The following is a 22,203-nucleotide window of genomic DNA, read 5'->3' on the forward strand; positions in this document are numbered from 1 at the left end:
TGATGTGCCTTCACTCATGATGCACGCAATTCCTGAGAGCATGCATCCATGCAGTTCACAGTCCTACTCATAGAGGTTCCCTGGGTCAGCCTCCCGGTGCACTCTGGTGAGCCATGAAAGAAAAAAGCATTATTTAAGTGATAACAAGTGAGTGCTTGGTCTGTTCTTTACTCTGTATTATTGTTGTCCAGTCAATGTGTTCAGCGCTATACACAACCTGTATCTTACATGTTGCTCTATAAAGTGTTATATATCATGTTTGTTCTTTTTATAACAGGTTTGTCTCAATATCCTGTACAATTTGGTCCTCCAAATTTTGTGCACTCACAGTCCGCTGCCTCCCTGCACATTTGTCTGTCTGAAAGGACCCATGATCGCACGAATGCTCAAAAAGGGTGTCAAATGTTGTGTTATGTGGTTGATGTCTATGAGGGTACTTGTTTTAGTGTACCCATGATGCCTCTCGACCATTTTACATCTGTTTTGCCATAGAAAACACCATCTCACCTTGTTCCCAATATGAATACTGGATCATTCTGCTGCTTACAGTATGCTGCATCAGTCACACAGCCTGCAACACACAAGGGACACATGGCACACGGTCAGAGGAACTTTCATTCATCAGTGCCGTCTAGTGTGGCAACAATGTGTTTCTGGATGCATTTTCATAGGAAGTTCTTTCCTCCATTTCCAGTCAGGAATACGTCCTGCAGTTTGTCAGTTTGCTTAATGTTCACCCTATATAAATCCCCATTCTGAACCCTATATGTGGACACACAGTCTATATGTATATTACTTTTACTTTTAGTATTTTGGTTGTAAATTTCTTGAGTCATACTAAATTCACTCTGACTGTTAATAGAAATAACATTAGAGGGTAAGTGTATAAATTTCTTGAGTCATACTAAATTCACTCTGACTGTTAATAGAAATAACATTAGAGGGTAAGTGTATGGATATGTAATATAGAAATGATTAGGTTCCTGTTTTCGGGTATTGCTTGTGTTCTGATGAGCTAGTCTTAAAACTAGTTGAGCCCTTATTTTTTGATCATATTTATTGTTTGTTTATCTTTCTCTGTCATATAAATTCATGTTTTGATTTCAATACAGTGTGCTAATGTCTTTCATTGTTGCGTGATCCCTCAAATGAGGCACCACATTTAGTAGATCCAATTTCATTTGCACTTCCTGATTTTTCATCCATGTAGTTGTAGAAATACTCATTCAAATTCCTTCCAATTTAAATGACCTTCAGAAGTGTAGCTTATCGTGCATTGGCTTCTTCTTCCAATTATTGTACTATTAAATTAGTTCAATAACAGTCATGATAGGTTGCTACTCACCACATACAAAAGATGTTGAGTTGCAACCAGGCACAATGAAAAATAAGGCTAAGGTATATTCAGCTGTCTGACAAATTCCTTCATCAGACATAGAAAATTTGCGCACATTCACACAAACACAACTCGCACGCATATGGCTGCTGTCCTTTCTGGGTACTAAGGTATGACTGCGACTGCACCTGAGATAATCAGAAATTTTTGCTGGAGTGGGTAGCATGGGCACTGAAGAGATGTGGAGGGGTAGAGGTAGGTGGGTTGGTGTGAGGGGTGTTCATGCTGTATGTGAGAAAGTGCAGGGACATAGTGGTTACAGAATAGGGCTGCTAGATGTGGCACTGTGAGGCTGTGCTCGGGTAGAGTGGGGTTGGGGGTGTGGAGGGAAAGGGAGGGGGTGGAGGGGAGGAGAGAAGTAGGGAAGAGAAAAGGACCATGCAGATTTGTTGATGAGATAGAGCAGGGAAATAGATAGGCATGTGGTGGACAGACTATCAGAGCTTGAGGCCATGGCAGTTATGGAAACAAAGGATGTGTTGCAGGGATGGTTTATGGGAAGAATGCAGACGGCATAGGCTGTGAAGCAGTCGTTAAAGTTGCGTTGGGTGAAGTGTTTGACAGCTGGATGGTCCAGCTATCTACTGACATCACCATCATTCCCCAAATCCCTGTTTTGCAGAAAGAACTGCAATCCACCACCTAAAGACTGATCATAACCTTATAATCCTTCCTCCTGACAAAGGCTCCACCACTGTGGTTATGAACTGCAGGTGGAGGTACTCTGCCAGTTGTCAGATATGTCCACCCATAAGCCCTGCCACAGTGACATTCCAGGAATCCTGCAGGATCTCCAGTCCGTCCACAAATTCCTTCACCCATCTCAGAACCCCCCCCCCCCCCCCCACTTCTCTCTCTCTCTCTCTCTCTCTCCCTCCCTCCCTCCCTCCCTCCCTCTCTCCCCCTCTCTCCCCTCCCTCTCTCCCTCTCCCTCCCCTCCCCCTCCCCTCCCCCTCTCCCTCCCCTCCCCCTCTCTCCCCCCTCCCCCTCTCCCTCCCCTCCCCCTCTCCCCTCTCCCCTCTCTCTCTGTCTCCCCCCCTTCCCTTCTCCCTCTCCCCTCAACCCTACCATTCCCTGCTATCCTACCAGAGATGCCTTTGTGGACTAATACCTTCAGCTTACTATCCCTAACCTACCTGCCTGTACAAAAGATACCAACATTTTCTTCTACTAACTCTCCACAATTCCTGTTCCTTTACCACCATGAAATCTGCTTGCCTGTGTCAGTTCCACTTCTGACGACAATGACATTCCCAGTGCACATGACCTTGCTGCTATGGAACACTATCTTTCTCAGTGCCCAATTTTCTCTTAACATACAACCTCCTTCCTGATCATCACGACCAATTATATCCTCAACCACAGTTACTTCTCTTTTGAAGGCATCATCTACAAACAACACATCAGTGGGCACCCACATTGGTGTTAACCTATTCATGGCCCATGTAGAGGACACCTTCCTAACTGTCTAGAATCTCGAACTAGTCACCTGGTTGAGATTCATTGATGAAATCTTCATGATATGGATCGAGGGTGAGGACACCCTACCCACATTCCTCCAGAACATCAACACCTTGCCAATTCGGTTTACCTGGTCCTACTCAACTCAACAAGCCACCTTCCTTGATGTTGACCTCTGCTTCAAACATGAATACATCACCACCTCATCCACATCAAACCCACCATCCACCAACAATACCTCCACTTCGACAGCTGCCACCCATTCCATACCAAGAAGTCCCTTCCATACAGCCCAGCCACCTATGGCCGACACATCTGTAGTGACGAGCAGTCTCTCTTTAAATATACCAAAATCTCACTGTAATTACCCTCTGATCTTGAACAGAAACAGATATCCCATGCCTTATCTCTCTAGTCACCCTCTACCTCTCAAAGCCCTTCCATATGGCCACAGAGGAGCATTCCTCTCATGACTCAGTACCACACAGGACTGGAGCAACTTAATCACATTCTCCACCGAGGTTTGGACTACCTCTTGTCATACCCTGAAATGAGGAATGTCCTACCCACTGTCCTCGCCACCCCACCCACAGTGGTATTATGCTGCTCACGCAACCTACACAATATCCTCACCCATCCTTACTCAACCCCTGCTCCTAACCCCTTGCCTAATGGCTCATATCCCTGTAATATACCTGGGTGCAATATTTGTCCCATACATTCTCCCATCACCATCTACTCCAGTCTAGTCACAAACATCACTTGTCCCATTGTTGTGACAAATACAGGGATTAGCGACCACAAGGCAGTTGCTGCTAGGCTGAATACCGTAACACCTACAACCATAAAAAAGAAACGCAAAGTATATCTATTTAAAAAAGCTGATAAAAATGCTCTTAATGCCTTTTTAAGATACAGTCTTCACTTCTTCCAATCTTATCATGTAAGTGTAGAAAAGTTGTGGAATGTTTTCAAAGAGATAGTATCAACAGCAATTGAAAGATATATACCACATAAATTGATAAGTGATGGTACTGATCCCCCATAGTACACAAAACGAGTCAGATCGTTGTTGCAGAAGCAACGAAAAAAGCATATCAAATTTAAAAGAACACAAAATCCCCAAGATTGGCAAAGTTTTACAGAAGTTCGAAATATAGTGTGTAATTCAATGCAAGATGCTTTTAATAATTTCCACAACGAAATTCTGTCCTAAAATGTGGTAGAAAACCCAAAGAGATTCTTGTCATACATAAAGCAAACTAGTGGCAAGACACAACAATACCTTCACTGCGTGATAATAACAGTGAAGTCACTGATGACAGTGCCACTAAAGCAGAGTTATTAAACACAGTTTTCTGAAACTCCTTCACCAAAGAAGACGAAGTAAATATTCCCAAATTCCAATCAAGAACAACTGCCAAGATGAGAAACATAGAAGTAGATATCCTCAGTGTAACAAAGCAGCTTAAGTCACTTAATAAAGGCAAGGCCTCCAGTCCAGATTGTATGCCAGTCAGGTTCCTCTCAGAGTATGCTGATAAAATAGCTCCATATTTAGCAATTATATACAACCACTCACTCACAGAAAGATAAAGACTGGAAAATTGCTCAAGTCACGCCAATACCCAAAAAGGGAAGTAGGAATAATCCGCTGAATTACAGGCCTACATAATAACGTCGATTTGCAGTAGGGTTTTAGAACATATACTATACTCTAACATTATGAAGTACCTCAGAGGAAACGATTTATTGACATATAGACAGCACGGATTCAGAAAATGAAACTTCAATCACCAGTTTTCTCCTCTGATTGTGAAAACATGCTGTTGGCACCCACCTACATAGGGAGAAATGATCATCATGATAAAATAAGAGAAATCAGTGCTCGCACAGAAAAATTTAAGTGCTCATTTTTCCCGCGTGCCGTTCGAGAGTGGAACGGTAGAGAGACAGCATGAAGGTGGTTCATTGAACCCTCTGCCAGGCACTTTATTGTGAATAGCAGAGTAATCATGTAGATGTAGATGAGCAGAGATATCTGTGAAACCTCGTGTGGTCTACAAGCCAAGCAGCAACTACTGTGGCATGCTAAGCAAGAAGGTGTCTGTCTATATGAATGGCCACTTACAAACTGTGGCCAAGAAACAGCTGGACTACCCAGTTGCTGAGCATGCTGCGCAACACAACATTCTTCATTTCAATAACTGCTTCACAGCCTGTGCCATCCAGATCCTTCCTACCAACTTTTCTGAACTGGGCAGGTGGGAACATCCTATGTTCCCGTAAACTCCCTGGGCTCAACTTAGCTAGTCACTGCCTTACACCCACCTATCCTCTTCTTTGTTCCCATGTTGGCACTAAACAGCTTTGTATTCTGCCAGTGTACCTGCAGTTTTTCTACTTCTCTCCTTTTAAGCACCCCACCCCACCATCACTTAACCACCAGACTCCACCTAGCTGCCCTACCCTCTCTCCACCTCATCCTACATGTAGCGCTTTACCGTCCCCCACCTCAATCCTGTTATTCCCCCCCCCCCCCTCTCAGCCTCCTCCTTACCTCTCCCACCCAGATTGCTTCTCCCAACATCTGCAGTTACTCACAGTCTGGCCTTGGCAGCCAGAGACAGTGGTCATTTGTGTGAGATTTGCATTTGTGTGTGTGTGTGTGTGTGTGTGTATTCTCTAATTTAGAAGAATGCTTTTTGGCCAAAAGCTTATTTGTTTATAAGTCTTTTTGTTGTGCCTGTTTGCCACTCAACACCTCAACTATATGGTTAGTAGCAGTCTATCGTTTTCATAATATTGTGTGCAGATTTTCTATGCCTGATGAAGGAATTTATCCGATACTTGAATATAACTAGCATTCTTTTTCATTATGTCTATCTGTGACTCAGTTCTTTCTCTGTGTGGTGAGTAGCAATCTCTCCTTTTATACCATAGTTATTTCATCCTGGCTTGTTCATTGTTTGTTGAATCAGTTTCAATTTGTTAAATGCGTACATTTGCTTTACCACAAGTTAGAGCTTTTTACTGTACCACTGGATGATATCATGAATTTGGGTTTGCACTCATGAAACTTTGAACTCACTAAGTCTTGTACTCACCAGTGTTCATTTACAGAGTTTTCATTGTGTAGCCATGACACTGACTTTGAATTTCCACACATATTAATTACAGAACTGTTTTATTGTTCAGTTTGAGTAGCAGTGACTTGATGTATGTTGGAAAGACAGTTTTCATGTAGGAACTTACCACAAAAAAGAGACAGTTTTCATAAAAAAAAATTTGGGGTAGTGTTTTATGTCTGAGAAGACATTAGAAAAGAGTGTCATTATACTATTATTGTCGTAAAAATAAGAGAAATATATGCATAAGTTGCAGTCTGACTTTACTGGATGTATTGCAGAACCACTGTTTGATCTGTTACTGGATCTGGCTACTTCGCATGGGCCAGAAACAGCAGCTGTTGATGATGGGAGTCACTTGACAGCAGTGGCCTGTTCATGCCTTCTAGCCCTTGTTGTTGTTCGTGGTGACACAGGACGTCTTCTCAATGCAACTGCTGCTCTTCTAATGTCACCACGTGCATTAGCACTGCAGAATATTCATGTGAGTTTGTTCTGCTTTTGTCTTTCTCGATACAGAGGTTTAATTGTATATAATTAGAGATAGGAAAAAATTATTTTATTTTATGGTTGATTTCATGTAATTTTTTTTACCCATTTGGTAGTAACTTTTTGCCAAGTTTGGTGTAATTTTTTTGCAATTTTGTTGTTTGTTGAATCAGTTTTGGTGTTAGTTTTTGCCAAATTTGGTGTTATTTTCTCTGAATTTTGATATTTGTTTTTGATGAGTTACATGTGAATTACTGTATGTTCTTTCTTTTTGCCTTATTTACAGTGTTGTGTTGAAAATTAAATATATCTATCAGTTACATTATACTTATGGACATTAGTATCACATTATTGAAAAAAAGAAATTTATATTAAGCGTATTAAATCTAATCAATTAAAAGAAGAATAACTGCGAAACTGTTGATATAAAAGTTTTTAAAAATAAACTTCAAAGTTATCTTCTGAGTCATTATACTGCCAATCTGTCAACACTTCATTATATTGTGGGGGGAAAACAATCACCTGCAGTCTAAAGGTCTTTCACTTATCTTGACCACACTAAGCAACATTTTGACCAGAAGCAAAACAAAAAATGTATCTAAAAAAGTTGTTTACTACCAGAATGAAAAAAAAAAAACCTAGCATGAATGCCTTTTTTGTAATTCCATTCATTAGGAAGATATGAACAGCAATACGAGCAGTTCAGTCATCTTCAGTTGACGGTTTGTATGAATACACCAATAAAGAGCTGGTAGAAATGCTACTCATTTGGAGTGGTCAAGGTAAATTAAATGCAAATCGAGTGTCCATTTTCCTTGGGTTTTCATTTGTTTACTGTGAAGTCCAGCAAGTGTACGAGTTACTTTACCCTGGATACGTGCGCAGTGTGCCAGTGGAGGAGAGTAAAAATCCGTTTTGTATTACATTTTTAGTATCATCATGTTTACATGAATGGTACACTGAGATACGTTTTTGAAAAGGTCATGAGGAAATAAAGTGGATTACCGTATAAAAAAATATAGTGTCTATTTAAAAAAAGATGTACTGCTTTTTATATCTTTGTGATGAAAAAAGTTACGAGAAAAGCACTCACACTGGTTAATGTGCCCTTGGTAGCTAAATAACATGTGTTTGATGCATTTTTTGTTTTGCTTCTGAACAAAAAATTATTTTGAGTGACTGAGACAAATGGGGTTGGGGACAATCTGTATATTTGAATGCAGAAGACAAATTGCCTTCAGCACAAAACAGACATTTGTCAATGTCCTCATTTCCTGCTGGCGTGGATAAGTGCTCTTCCACTAAATTATGAAGGGATTTATATCCCTTTGGAAATATCTACATGGCTGAGATGTGCCATTCCAGGTATACGTAACAGATTCTCTGCCATGTCAGCGTAAATAGTGTTCAGAGTTGTTAGCCTAGTTTGAAGGTGCAACCTGGTGCATTTTAATGTTTCCTTTACTTCAGCCTGCCTGAAGTATTGTCCCTTCATATTTCTCAAAAACTTGGTGGTTTCATCTCAGTTCATTTCCCTGCAATAGTGAAGTGGTTTAACAAGGAATACAAGGTAAGTTTTATCTGGTGACATCACATTTTCCATTTTTTAAAATAAATAATACCAAAAATGAAAATTTGTTGCTGAGATCTGTAATGTGATGCATCAGTTAAATTGCTTATTTTCATAGCAGATGATTACTGCACTGTAGCTTCACAAGCTAATAAATCAACATGACACCTGCTCCACTTGCTTCTATCAGCCAATCACAACACAGGACATGTGACTTCTTGCAAATAGGTTTCTGATGGTAAACAAACCATTGAGAATTTTCATTTCAATATTATTTTTACTATTTTGTGTATGAAGAAAGGAAAAAAGAAAAACTTTCATTTCTTTGTAAATTTTTTGTAATTTATACCTCGAACTACACCTACATTGGTAACAGAAGACGTATCATTACTTTCATATGTAAAAAAAGTGAAAATTCAGTTATCTTGCACCACTGTGTTATAACACAGGTTAATGTGTCTTTGCAACTTCATTAATAATTAGAAAGACAACACAGTGCACTGTTTCCATTTAAGTAAAGTGTAGTCTCACTACGTAGTTGTAGTAGAACTTGGAATAATTTGTAAGGAGCCACAGCGTCACATCGTGTCAAGCTACTGCTGGGCAGTAAGCATAGTATGGCATCATATGGATTATAGCAACATGTACATAAAAGCATAGCATGATGAGCTAGCTGTACTCACCTGCAGTAATAGCTGGAGTAGTCAGGATGATGTCACCCCACCAGGACAAGAGTCTTGCTGTGAGTTACGTGACCAGGCGCACAGTTTTAGTGTAACGGGTGTGCACTGGAGCCATACAAATAGTAGCAGATTTTGAGGCAGGGGCATTTGGACTAAAGCAGCATCGCCATGATGCCACACCAGATGACAAAATGACTGGGCATTGCTAGCTGCAGCTGTGGGTTAGAAACTGGGTCAGTTAGGCCACCTCCTGCACTGAGTCTCCTTAGGGGACGTAGTGTCACAATACCACTGACCTGCCGTCTGTACCTACCTCTGTCCGACTCCTGCCAGGGGCAGTGGGTCAGGTCTCTTACCCAGGTGTCTTCCTTCACCTTCGTGGTAGATGTTGATGGGCCAGAGCTGCTGAAGTGTGTAAGTACACCACTGCAGAACACCATTGCAGCACAATGGAGTGCCACTGATGTCAAGGCTATGGCCCAGTGTCAGGGCATCAGCCACTGCTTTATCTGATGTCAGCATCACAGGCTGCTGATATCGTCCCTTTTTGGCAGGGTAGAAGCCACCACTTGTGACCCTTTGCTGGCCTGGATTGCTGGAGAGGGGTGTATCTGCCTGAAGTTGCTAATGATATGGTGTGTATCTGGAGCTAATATGGTATTGTTTCTTGGTCACCCATGTATCTACTGGGCCACACCAGCCCACAATCACCACTCAGCCTACTGAGTACCATCAGAAACCATCAGTGGTGTCAGAGATGATGATGTTGCCACAGTGAACAGTGGAGGGTGCACCACCCACTGCAGTGCATCGTTTTGCACCATAGCCTATGACCATAGTTGTGGGGTGAATGTGACGGTATTTTTTTGTGTGGTGGTCATCATGTGGTGAAGAGTTAATGTTCGTGATAATTGTAGAGCTACTTTCACGAGACTGGAGTAACCAGTGGATATCTCTCAGTTTAAAGGTGATTCTAGGAATGAATGGCTAGAGCCTGTGCGATGCACGCAATGTAATTTGCTGAATCTGTGGCAGCTGTTTATTTCGCATGTCATTGTTTTGGTCATATTGGAAAGCAATGTAGAGAACACAGGTGGCACATGAGTAGACAGGGGAAGTGAGCAGGGTAGTGTTACTAGCTGACAAGTGTGCTGTTCCTATTATTTTTGAGTTGCTATTTCTGAGTTGTAAATATGCGTAAGGGCAATGCAATGGCACAAGGTGTCACTGGAGAGGAGGTTATGCAGTCATTAATGAAAGAGGTAGTGCAGTTGAAGCCAGAGAATACATTTGTGTATAGTAAATTGACAGAGAAGGATGAAGAATTAAGATTATTGAACTCACAGAGTCTAGTGCTAGGTCCAGTTGTTGTGAACCTTGTTTCTTCCTTTTCTGGTAGGTTGTCTGAGAATGCATTATCATTTGTAGAAGGCCTCATATCATCAATTGACATTGGGGTTGGTTGGACAAGCAGTTGTTACAGATAGTGAGATCGCACTTATAAGGGGAAGCAAAGTTATTTGTACATTGTAGAGAGGCACTGAACAAAGCGGGAACTTTTCAGCAACTCAAGGAGGAACTGGTACAGAGATACAGGAAGCAAAATAACACATGGCTTTTATGTGAATAACTTAGTGGTATTTCTAAGAGGCCTAAAGAAGCCATCAGGATTTTGTGGATGGAATTAGAAAGCTTAATGTGCATACATATGAGTTAACACATAGTAAGGAGGTAAATAAGGTGTTACTATAGGAAGCCAAGGAAACGGCACTTAATGCTTTTCTGAGGGTTTTGGCACAAGAGGAGCTTTGCACTGGTGCACCTATGGATCTCCATGCAGCAGTTAGGTTGGGATTGGAATTTGAGGAGTTGATGGTGCAACGGGTAAGAAATCATCTAAATGTATTCACAGCAAATATAATATGTCTTAATTGTGGATATATGGGGCATATGCATGTGCTGTGTGACCAGCCACAGGGTATTAGGGGAGGTATGAACAATCAGCAGTTTGACGACACTAGCTGTAGGGATGCTGTAAGACCAGGAATAATAGTAGGGGTGGGTGGTCTGGGCGGTGATAAGCACCCATTAAACTTAAGGAGGAAGCCCAGACTGACTGAAAGCTGTTCCCAGCAAAAGTAAATGCAGTAAAAATAAATGCAGAGGTGTAAAGAGGAGTAGTGGGTGTAATAGGAAGTAAAGAGTATAAGTTTTTGTTGGGTACGAGGGCACATGTGTCAGTAGCCTTGAGAGAGTTGGTGGTAAGAGGCAGTGAAACCCACCACATTTTTGTGGTGTAGTGGATAGTGATATACAACCGCTATGGTCGATAATTATGAATTTTTAGTTGGAGGCAACAAAGTTTAGTCAGGGTGTGGAAGTGATGTCTCGTGTAAGTGAGGGCCACTTTGTGATCCTAGGATTAGACTTTCTGTATCCGCATCATGCATAACTTAGTGGGAAAACATTCAATAGGGGAACCTGTCATCAGTGTTGATCTGTTCCAAAGAGCATCTGTTGTACAAGGTAATCCAGTTAAACTGTGAACAATGGCAATAAGGCTTAATTCATATGATTGTGTTTTGAGTAGGAAGTTGCTGTGGTTGAATCTGGAGCCTGATTTACCAGTGGCTATATTGTGTGTAATGGAACTGCTGGAAGATATTGATATATTAGTGTGTTGTTTAGTGCAGCAAATTATGGTATGTGTGCAGCAGAAGGATAGAGATAAAGTAGTACCCATCATTATAGATAATTTTGGCGCTGTGGAGTTAAGTTGTCAAAGGTAACATTGCTGGTGATTGTTAAAATTTCTGGAAGAGGACAATTGCTGCACAGAAGGTGTGCAGCTATCAGAGGGCACAGGATGCTGTCGAGACTGCAGTTCGTGAAAAGATGAAGTGTTTGAAGGGAACAGAGACGGCAGACAAGGAAGAGCTGCTGTTAGAATTTCAGGACTTTTTTTTTTTTTCCTACAAGAATCGTTGCCTCCAACACCAGTGACTCGTCACAGGATTCTGACAGGGAATGATGTGTCAGTGGAATTGGCGCCAGATGATAGAGTGAAGATTGCATTTTCAGCACCTTGGGGACATTACCGTTATAGAAGAATGGTGTTTAGTGTGAAGGATGCACCAGTGACTTTCCAGTGTATTTTGGGTGGGGTGCTGAAAGGATTGAAGTCTTGTAAATGTCTAGTGTATATAGATGATGTAATTGTTTCCTCAAGGGATGTGAAGGAACAGAGACAAAGACTGGGGTAGGTGCTTAAGCAGTTATGAGCTGCCTGTCTAATATGGAGTATGGAAAAATGTCACTTTGCATTGCAAGAAGTAAATTATTTGGCTTATGTTATTAGAAAGGATGGTGTGAGGACAGATCCAAGATTGGCACATACAGTGAGACATTTTCCAGTACTAGGAGAAAACAACGTGTTACAGCCTTTTTCTGGGCCTTGTGAATTATTATAGTTAGTTTGTGAGAGGATATGCTGATATAGCATAGCTGCATATGCAGTTATTAAAGAAAGGTGTCAAGTTTGTGTAGTCTGAAGAGTATCAGTAAGTATTTGTTGAATTAAGGAGGTTCTAATGTTGCGCACAGTATTGCTGTTTCCACATTTTTGTAAGGAGATAATATTATCATTTGATGCATCAAATGACACTCTCGGATGTGTTTTGAACCAAGAGGTAAATAGAGAGGAACACCTTATTGCTTTTGCATCAAGACAACTTACTGGAGCATAGAGAAATTGTTCTATGGTGGAAAGAGATACCTTTTGCCTCGTGTACAGAGTAACATACTGTCAGTGTTACCTGTAGGGAAAGAAGTTTGAAAGAGTGATGGACCATGCAGCTTTGAAGTATTACTAGGTTTGAAGGACCCATTCAGTAGACTGATGATGTGGGTATTAAAGCACGGGGTATTTTAGTATGAAGTTATCTGCAAACTAGGGAAGAATCATGGAAATGCAGACACATTAATGAGGAAGACGGCAGTGATACAAGCACAAGCCCAAGATTATTCTATGTTGCAAGCAGCACAGAATGCTAATGCAAAATGTAAGCAGTATAGCAAGCAGCAGTGTTTAGTGAGTTAAGTTTTAGAGAGTTAATAGAATATGCTAAGGGATCGGCTAACAGTCTAAACTGGGATTTGGAGAAAGTTCAAGCACAAGCACAATACATACATTAACAGGACTGTTGCAATCACTAAGGGTTAGTAGTAGAGTCTAGCAGCAAGAATATGCTTTTCTATTGCCACGGGGCAATGGTTGAAGTCGAAACAGGTAATACATAGTTGCATATATCAGTGAAAGTACTGGTAGTGAACAAGCACACATTGTTCAGTGGTGTGCAAGGGCAGGGAAGGGGGAAGAAGGTTGTTGGATTCTGCTTATGATGACAATGTACAGGAGGTCGAGTGGCCAGGGCTGCCATTAAATGACAGAGCAGGAAACTAGGTAAAATAAAGAGAACATATTTCAGTGTATAGTATACGAAGGGCATGCCTAGGGTTGGAAGTTACCAAGTTTAGGCCAGTCTAAGAGATCGAACAACTAATTGAAATGGGCAACGGAAGGGGAGGTGGTTCAAGATAATTGATGTCAGTGGCCGGTCATGGAGCACAGAGCCAGAAACTCTGCCTCCCAAGAAAGACGTCAGTTCTGCTCAAGATCTGGATCACGAGAGAGAGAGAGAGAGAGAGAGAGAGAGAGAGAGAGAGAGAGAGAGAGAGAGAGAGAGAGGCAACTGTGTTCTGCACTTTAGAATCGTCCAGCATTCACACATGTGACCTGTATCCCATGCACACTATTGGCTAAAACCAATGACGTGAATTTGCTAGCAGTTCCAGCACAGGGCTCAAGGCATTTCTTGTCCGCAGCTTTAACTGGACAGAACTGCCTCATTTCTGAAAGGCAGGCAACTTGTGTTACGTAGGGATCGCAGAAGCTGCTCTGGGAGAAAACTTGTAAAGATTTGACAGGGGCCTTTGAAATAAAATTTTTTAAACAATTCCCTAAAATATTCCTTGACTGGCTGCCACCATTTACATTCCTTCTCCCTACTAGAGAAGTGGTGACTCACATTGCTTATAAAAGGGTGTTATTCACTCCCTGGAAAGACAGTTTGCCCTAGTAGAGGCTTTAATATTATGGGAGGAATCTGTTACAATATTTGATGTAGTATACGTAATTGGGAGGAGACTCACACAGTCAAGTTTATCAAATTTCATCAGTTAAGAAAATAGTAAAATATTAACTGTTCAAATTTTGTGCAGAAATACAATAGGTTCTGTAATTACTAACAAACTATTCTCTATAATTAAAATTACAACTAGAAAAACTGAAGGACAAGACCAGAACAGCACTTGATTGATTGTCAATTGAAAATGAGGATCAGTTACAACCTTTTTTTGCTCTAAAATGGCAAAGTTCTGGGAAAACTATATGTCCTTTCAATTGTTCTTAGAGTTTACAGTTTTCAGATTATCAGGGTATCTTCATTGGAATAACATAAGCTTGTAAAAACAAAGTTATAGGCATGGATAAACACAAGGCAAAACTCTAGAAAAGATAATTAGAATGGTGTCCACAGTGACAAAACAGCTAACAATATCCTCATCCAATTCATAAAACTTCACATAAAAGAAGGAAAGAATGCAGAGGGTTTATAATCAATTCATAAAATACAAAAAGGTTCGAGGCTAGAATGTGGTTCCGTGCGGCAAAAGCACATGCACTATTTATAAATAAACCTCCAACTGACAGGAGAAGAGCACATGGCTAGTCTGGTGGGGAAGGAGAGATGTGCTTGTATGAAGTCGACAAACTTTAATGGCACTTGTCTATACTAGGGTGATGGAGGGGGAGAGGTAGGCGCAAGGGAGGAGGAAGGGCGAAGGAGTGAGGGGGAGGTGGCACTTTCACCACTCGACACAGCACACGTGTACTTGCTAAGGCGATCTTGAAGAAAACATTTTTTGAAGCACAGCTGGTGGTGTGTACTGGCGGTATAACACTAAGAATGCATAACAACAGAGTAAGACAATGCTCACCAAGTACAGGGTGGTACAAAATTTTTACATGAAAGGATCTTAACTTTTCCGTGGAAAAAAAAACAACGGTTAATTTTAAATTTAAAACAGAAATTGGGTGATAGAGTGCATCTCTGTGTTGAATTTCAGCAAACACAAAATTCAAAAAATGCTGGCCAGTCGTTTTAGGAATTTGTTGTCTGCATAAAAACCACAACAATGTTGTCTCAAGATGACGAAAATGTTGATACGGAAGAACCGAGGTGCGACAAGGAGTACTTATGGCATGCACAGGGAAAGAGTGCTTATTGATTTGCTAGACACAGGTCAGAAACATTGTATAAAGACAGACTGGTGGGAAACAGTCAGTTCAACGAACTAAGAATTAAAAACATGCATTCATTTTAACTCTTAGAGACAGCTTGAAAGAAAACAAGGAAATAAATGCTTCTAAACCAATAGTGGAATTAGCTCGTCTGCAAAGAAGTGGAACAGTGAGACATTAGTTGCAAAAGTTAGATGAAAATTCAAAGTATCACAATCTATTGGACAATAAAAGACAAATAGAATAGACACCACAAATAGGGGCTGCACATTCCAGGTTTGACAACAAAACGAAACATCCAATGAAGCAGACTTGTAATAAGTAGCATTGTAGAAAAATTTAGTAAAGTAGACTTGATGCATTCTTTCAGTAGACAAAACAAAACCCTTGTGTATAAAAAAGACACAGTGAAATACAGTACAATACCATAATTCTACAGAAAACCTGAGTAATGCAAATAGCTTAATTCATCACTTGAGAAAGAAGTATACAGTAGATGAGAGAGGGTACCTTGAAACACCTCCAAATCTTTAAGTATACCTAAACTTTCCACATACAAATAGATATGTATCTGGACCATCCTTCTCACAAAAATATTAACTGTTACTTACAACCCTTTAATTTATTTATGCTCTATATAATACTCTCAGTATATTTTCACTCAGAGCCTATGCATTAAATGACTTATAAATCATATAAAAATATGAAAATTAGACTTAATTATGGCAGACAAGACCAAGAAGGGGAAGAGAAGTGTTAGTGTGCTAGGGTGTGGCTGGCTTATTGCAAGGCGGCAGCTGTGCCAGTCCATGTGTTTGCATGATGGCGTCTTCCTTTAGTAAGCATTCACTGGTAACATAGAATGCAATTTAAACAACTCCAAAAACATTGTCTGAATTGGAAACTCACTGCATAGTAAAATGAATCATGGTTAATGGTTCTGCTCTGACCTCTGGGGGGCACAGCATAAAATAGGCCATTTAACATCACTGAATCATCATCTCTCATACAATTAGCAACATAATTAGCATTCATTGTATCCTACTCAGCTTTCACAACAAAACAGACAACAGAAATAAAATAACTTGAAACAACTGACACAGGAACTCTAGCCTCCACATAATTACCTTCAACTACATGAACAACAGGACCTCTTGCCTGTTCACAAATAACCTCAACAAAACGACACCTAACATCACATCATATCAATAAAACTTTGCTGCCCTCTGGAGGAGTAACAGCCGAAATCATATTCTCTCTTATCAACTTACAGGGATACAACAGATCAATTCTCTTTCATCATTCATTATAACTCTTATTACAGTACATAACTTAATACATCTTAGCTTTGTGCATTGAATTAACCAGTCAAGCAACTACCACATATGGAAAACAGAAGGCATGGACGGAGAAAGAATAAAAGATCATGAAAGAGAATGTAGAGAGACACAGAAACAAGAGAAAGATAAGGCAGAAAACTTCATCCTTTTGTTCTGCAACCCAGCATGTCATGCAGCGTCCTATCAGTTTTGGCAACACGAGTGCTGATCATATAATTATGACTGTGTATGTCTTTGGGGCCTTAAGTTGCCTAGTGCCAGTAGTATACTGATAGATAGTACCAGAATCATCAGACTCTATGGTTTGTTGCTTTTCTTACAAGGCCTAGGCACCGATTTCGCACCTGTGCCTGGTTGTGCAATAAAAACAAATTCCCATCAACATAAAAAGATTTAGTGCGCCAATGATTTCAGAAACCTTGCAGATGCAGTTTGAAGGTGTAGGGGGCTACAGGGCCCTTAAAATTTTCATGTCTGTGGAGTGAGGAGTAGGAACCTACTTTCTTTCATCAGAGGGAGCAGGAATGATGCTTATAGGGGGAAAGAGGAAAGAAAGTAGAATGGATCGTGACATCAAAACAAAATGGAAGAAAATGTCATAAATGGCTGGGAGACTCTGTGGTTGCCAACACATTGTACAAGCTGCACATCCCTGGAGATTAATCAAAAGCTCTCAAAAGTATACCTTAAGACACTTTACATCACAACAACTAAGCATGAAATATTTTGACGATGGCAGAATTTAAAACAAGGATAAGAAATTTACTGTGGTACAGTTTTTTAAATTACACAGGCATTAACTATCTAACCAACATACATCTTAAGTGCTTATCTAGGACTGATTACACATTCAGCGTACCTCATAGTAATTAGACTCACAAAAATTTAAAGTTTAAATCGTCCAAGGTAAAGACACCTCTGGGAGAAAACTTGTAAAGATTTGACTGGGGACTTTGAAATAATTTTTTTAAACTAATTTCCTAAAATATTCCTTGACTGGCTGCGACCATGTACAAGGGTTTTATGGTACATACCTATCCAGTGAGGGTAGAAATAGTGGGGAAGTTCGTACAGATTAAAGGGGACGGTGTGTTACTAATTGCAGAAGATGGGAATCAGCATGTGGCAATGATTAAGGGAGAATTGCAGCAATATCAGAGTCAGCAAATTACTGTATTCCTATTCACAAGAGTCAGATGAGAGGAAATTTGTGGGCCATGCAGTTGTTCAGATGCGAGGCTGACGGTCATCCTGACCAAAAGGAGGTGATGGAACCAAAACTGTACTTCCAGCGAGCAGGTTTACATTGGGTGTAATCAGTGTGCACCTGTGAGTTGCTATGAGCAATGGAAGTTCAGGGGAGTCAGCTGCTTAGCATGAAGAGGCAGTGAATTGTTGATAAATGGAACTATGTATGATATTATGGGGCCAACTTTTCATTAACCAGCTCCAGTGATGGGAGTTACTCTTTTAAATATAACACAACCACAGCTGTGTTGGTCATACAAGCCCTTAGATATGTTGCCTAAGCAAAATCTTATCTTTTTGGACAATACCTGAGAACCAAGCCCATTTCATTCTCTAAGTCAGACGATAACCACACAGAGCAGTTAACGCAGCACATGGAACAGTATCAAGATGGTAGACAGTGATTAGCTGTGACCTTGAGCATTGTAATTTCTAGTGCCATGGTGACACTGATTTTGCTTTGCATAGCTTTTATTTATCTGAGATGATGAGCCAAACAAAAATATGATCTGTGGTTCTGGTGGACTGGATCCCAAAAGCAAGAGATGGAGATTGAATTTGTGGAGTGAAGAAGATAGGAGGTACCCATAAAATATTAATGTAGTAAATGTATATTGCTTAGTATAAAGGTGAAAGCGGTCATAGTGGAGAAATGGTCCTAAGAAAAACCTGAGGAGCTGGATCTTTGCCACTGCACTGTGCAACAGTAATAGCCAGAGCGTGCAGGACAGTGTCACCAAACCAGGGCAAGAGACTTGTTATGAGCTATGTGGCTGGGTGGATAGTTGTCGTGTAATAGATGTGCATCAGAGCCATATAAATAGTAGTGGATATTGAGACAAAGGCATTTGGACTACAGTAGCACCACCTTGGGTTCGAGGCTGGGACAGGCCAGCTGTCTCGTGTGCTGCGTCTCCTTGTGGAACATGGCACCACAGTGCTGTTAACCTCCTGTTCATGCCTACAGGCATCTGACTCCTGCTAGGGGGCAGTGGGGTGTGTCCCATACATGGCGGTCTTCCTTTGCCTTCACTGTGTACATTTCCAGGTGTAAGGCATCTAAGTGCAGGGCATCTGCCACTGAAGAATCTTGGACCATTGTCAGGGCATCAGTCGTCACTCTGTCTGATGTCAGAACTGTGGAGGAGAGCCATTGCAGGCCTAAGTCACTGGAGTGGGGAATATCTGCCTCACATTGCTAATAACATGACGTGCATCTGAAGCTAATAAAGTGTTGTTTTTTGGTAATATTACAGTATATCTTTTTTTTTAACAATCAGTCATTTTGTTATAACTTTCATGACTGGCATATTTCTCTGTGAAGAACTTGAAATTTCCATTTACAGATCATAAGTCATGCTGTCTCTGATGCTGCTTGCTGTTGACAGTATCCATACCTTCATTTGTTTTGTGATATTACTCGTAGAACATGATTCAGTCACCTGGCAAAAGCTTCTCACTGCACTCTGCACAAAAAAGTATTTATGTACAGCCAGAATAGGAAAATTTTAATTGACTTTTCATCTTGGCCCTTAATCTTTGGGATTGATGACCTTTGCAGTCTGGTCCCTTCAACTCCCCACAAACCAACCAACCTTAATCTTTTTTAAACTAGCTTTATGTTATTTCCACTTTAGTATTTTATTAATAATATTTCAGAACGTCAATTCAGAACCCATTTCTATTTATTTCGGAATGCAATGGAGGAAACAAAAAAATAATATGTTGAAAGCTCATTTCTGTGAGGCTACTTTTACGTAGAAAAAACTGATTTGGGTTTCAACTCCTGGACATTATTCTCTAAAGACTGAGCTGAAATACATGCCTTGTGCATTCTTTCACTTAACAAAATTTATTCATGTCAGTACATACATATACTGTCTACTGAAATATTTAAGTCACCAGTATCAAAGGTGAGAAGAATCCTAATTTTTAGTTATCACAAAATGTATTATGTGAAATAGCAAGGAATCTATTAATAGTATCTCAAGAAATCTGCCATGTGTCACTTGCACACATTCTTTCATGCGTACTTTCTGCCTGATGTAGTCAAAGCAGGGCTTGCAGAAAAATTAATAATGTTAATAGTAGTAACAATAACAATAAAGACAATTTCAATTCCTTATCCACTCGGAATAATACTTTAGGTACCTACACTTCATTGTCTTTTTACATTTACTACCATCTAACAGTTTCTCTTTTCTCCTTGCACTTCCTTTAAAATCAATTATTAATCCTCTGCACTTCTCCCCATCTCATTATTTCTCTTAAAAATATTTTTTTTGCCAATTTTGATCATTTCTTCTCTTTTGTTTCTGCAACATTCTCCCTTACAACCTTTAAAACTGATTTTTTTCTTTAGACATTCTTCCCTAGTGGGACTCTCCTGTCCTCTCTGTGAGCTGTTCATTTAAATAATCATCACATATTAAATTTTCTTTAAATGTCGTATTTTGTTTTCTTTACTTAACAAGTCCATAATAATAATATTATTATTCTCATTATTATTATTACTATTATTATTATTATATCATCATCAGGTATTTTCAAAATAGCCTTATACTTTACTGTTCTGCAATATCCAGTTATCTACAGTAGATTGTTTTATTTTTCTGTAATTCCCTTTGGCACAAAAATGAAACAAAATTTTTCCTTATTTTTCTGTGTAACATGCCTGTTTGACTTGTACTTACTACTAAATTTTATTTACACTCAATGAGTAAAATAACCCCTTTTTATTTCTCTTCATCTGAAATGTAACTCTGTTTTACAATTCCTTACCACTGACATCCTTCATTTCCTTTCTTTGTCTACTGTTTGTACAACACCTGCTCAGTACCCGCTCAGTTCCTTCATATTGTGCCTTCAGTTTTTGTTCAGCGAAATGTGGCTCAGGCTCTTGCTTAGTCATGTAGCTCGATATTCAAAGCAGTTAAATCTTTTCCAAAGGGTTTGCATCACAGCAACGAAAGGCAAAAGAAAGGTAAAAAGAAGAATCCCTTAGAAATGTTCCGAATCTAACCATGTGTATAAATAAATTTGCGATGTGAATGTAAAATGACTCGTTCCAAGTAATCACAATCTATAATGCAAAATGATCCATGGAACATGACACTAACTGGCTAAGGCAAGGACACATAAAAAAATAAAAATAAAAAATAAAAAAAAAGAATCCAAAGAAACCATCAGATTAATTGAAAAAGATATCTGTTAAACATGGCAAATAACATATCCCATTTTAGAACAAGCCATTACAGACAGCCACATGACACTGCAAAAATTATGTCACAGTACATCTACTCACAGCTTTGCAGCCTTTGACATTGTATGGGTGAAAGCACAGCACATTATAAGAGAGAACAGAATGCAGTCATGGCAAGAATTTTTACAACATTATTATCCTTAGTCCGGTTGGTGTTCTAGCGGTAAAGCGCTTGATAGGAAACCAAGAGGTTGCGGGATCGAATCCCAGTCGGACCTTGGATTTTTCAGTCTGCATTTTAACTTAGCCTTCACCTCTCAACAATGTAAAGAGTTACCAGAAATGACACATGCTTCGGATTCCACTTTAAACTGTACATCCTCTTTTCCCGGTTGTATAATTGGGGTAGTTTAGGGACACAAGTTGCCAAAATGGCATCCAGTTGACAGACTTGCACCAGGTCATTGTCCGAAATGAAGTAATAATGTAAAAAATTATTATTATTATTAACCATTTCACATTATCAACAGATGTATGGAAATCAGTGATAAGAATCAGTTTCCAAGGTAATGCATGCACTGCAGTGGCTGTACACCAGAAGTAGTCCACTTAATGCCAAGTTACTGTGAACAAATGGCATTTAATACCACCTAGATCCTGCACGCTAGCACAGGCTGGAATTAGCTAAGGGCACACAGTCAGAGTTGAGTTCCAGTCATACTGAAGAATACAGCTGCCTCATTTGTATCGAGGAGTTAGAGCATATGATATTAGCAGAGCACAGTGGCACGCCAGGACCAACAAAGTGCACTATGAAATGATATGTTTTGATGTGTAAACATCGAATCCAAGAAATATCTCCTCATGCTTTTTAACAGGATCTGGTATGAGGGAAAATATGGACAGTATCCTCATTCTTGTAGGGAACACACACACACACACACACACACACACACACACACACACACACACACCACACACACACCGAAACATGGGTGGGATCACACTAGTTTAAGTAGTTAGTGCAGCGTGGCACTTACATGGTATATAGGGCAGACAGTGGAACGAATGATCAACTGCCACTTAGTATGAGCTTAGGAAACAGGAAATTTCTCATTTGTCTTCAGTGCAGGTTCCATAAGTATCATTCTGCCATCTTCAATATAACACTATTGGAGGTAGTGATGCAAGAGTCTTTTTTCACCTAGGCGACACTTGATAGGAATATATTTTGATGTGGAGATGCTCTTTGACTCCACATGATGATAAAAATCCCCTGACAACTTTATAAAGGGGATCTCCTGCATTTTTCCCATTATAGTCTA

The 22,203-nt window shown here is 40.0% G+C and overlaps 1 protein-coding gene across 1 annotated transcript in view; it reads left to right on the forward strand.

The window, feature by feature from the left end:
• Positions 1 to 22,203, forward strand: part of LOC126260543 (E3 ubiquitin-protein ligase MYCBP2-like) — an 831,093-nt gene that overhangs the window by 54,814 nt on the left and 754,076 nt on the right. The window contains exon 4 of the mRNA XM_049957878.1: positions 6,267 to 6,469. Coding sequence (XP_049813835.1) covers positions 6,267 to 6,469 — 203 coding nt within the window. The remainder of the gene's footprint in view (positions 1 to 6,266; positions 6,470 to 22,203) is intronic.

Source organism: Schistocerca nitens, chromosome 5 (assembly GCF_023898315.1).
Source record: "Schistocerca nitens isolate TAMUIC-IGC-003100 chromosome 5, iqSchNite1.1, whole genome shotgun sequence".
Lineage (NCBI taxonomy): Eukaryota > Metazoa > Arthropoda > Insecta > Orthoptera > Acrididae > Schistocerca > Schistocerca nitens.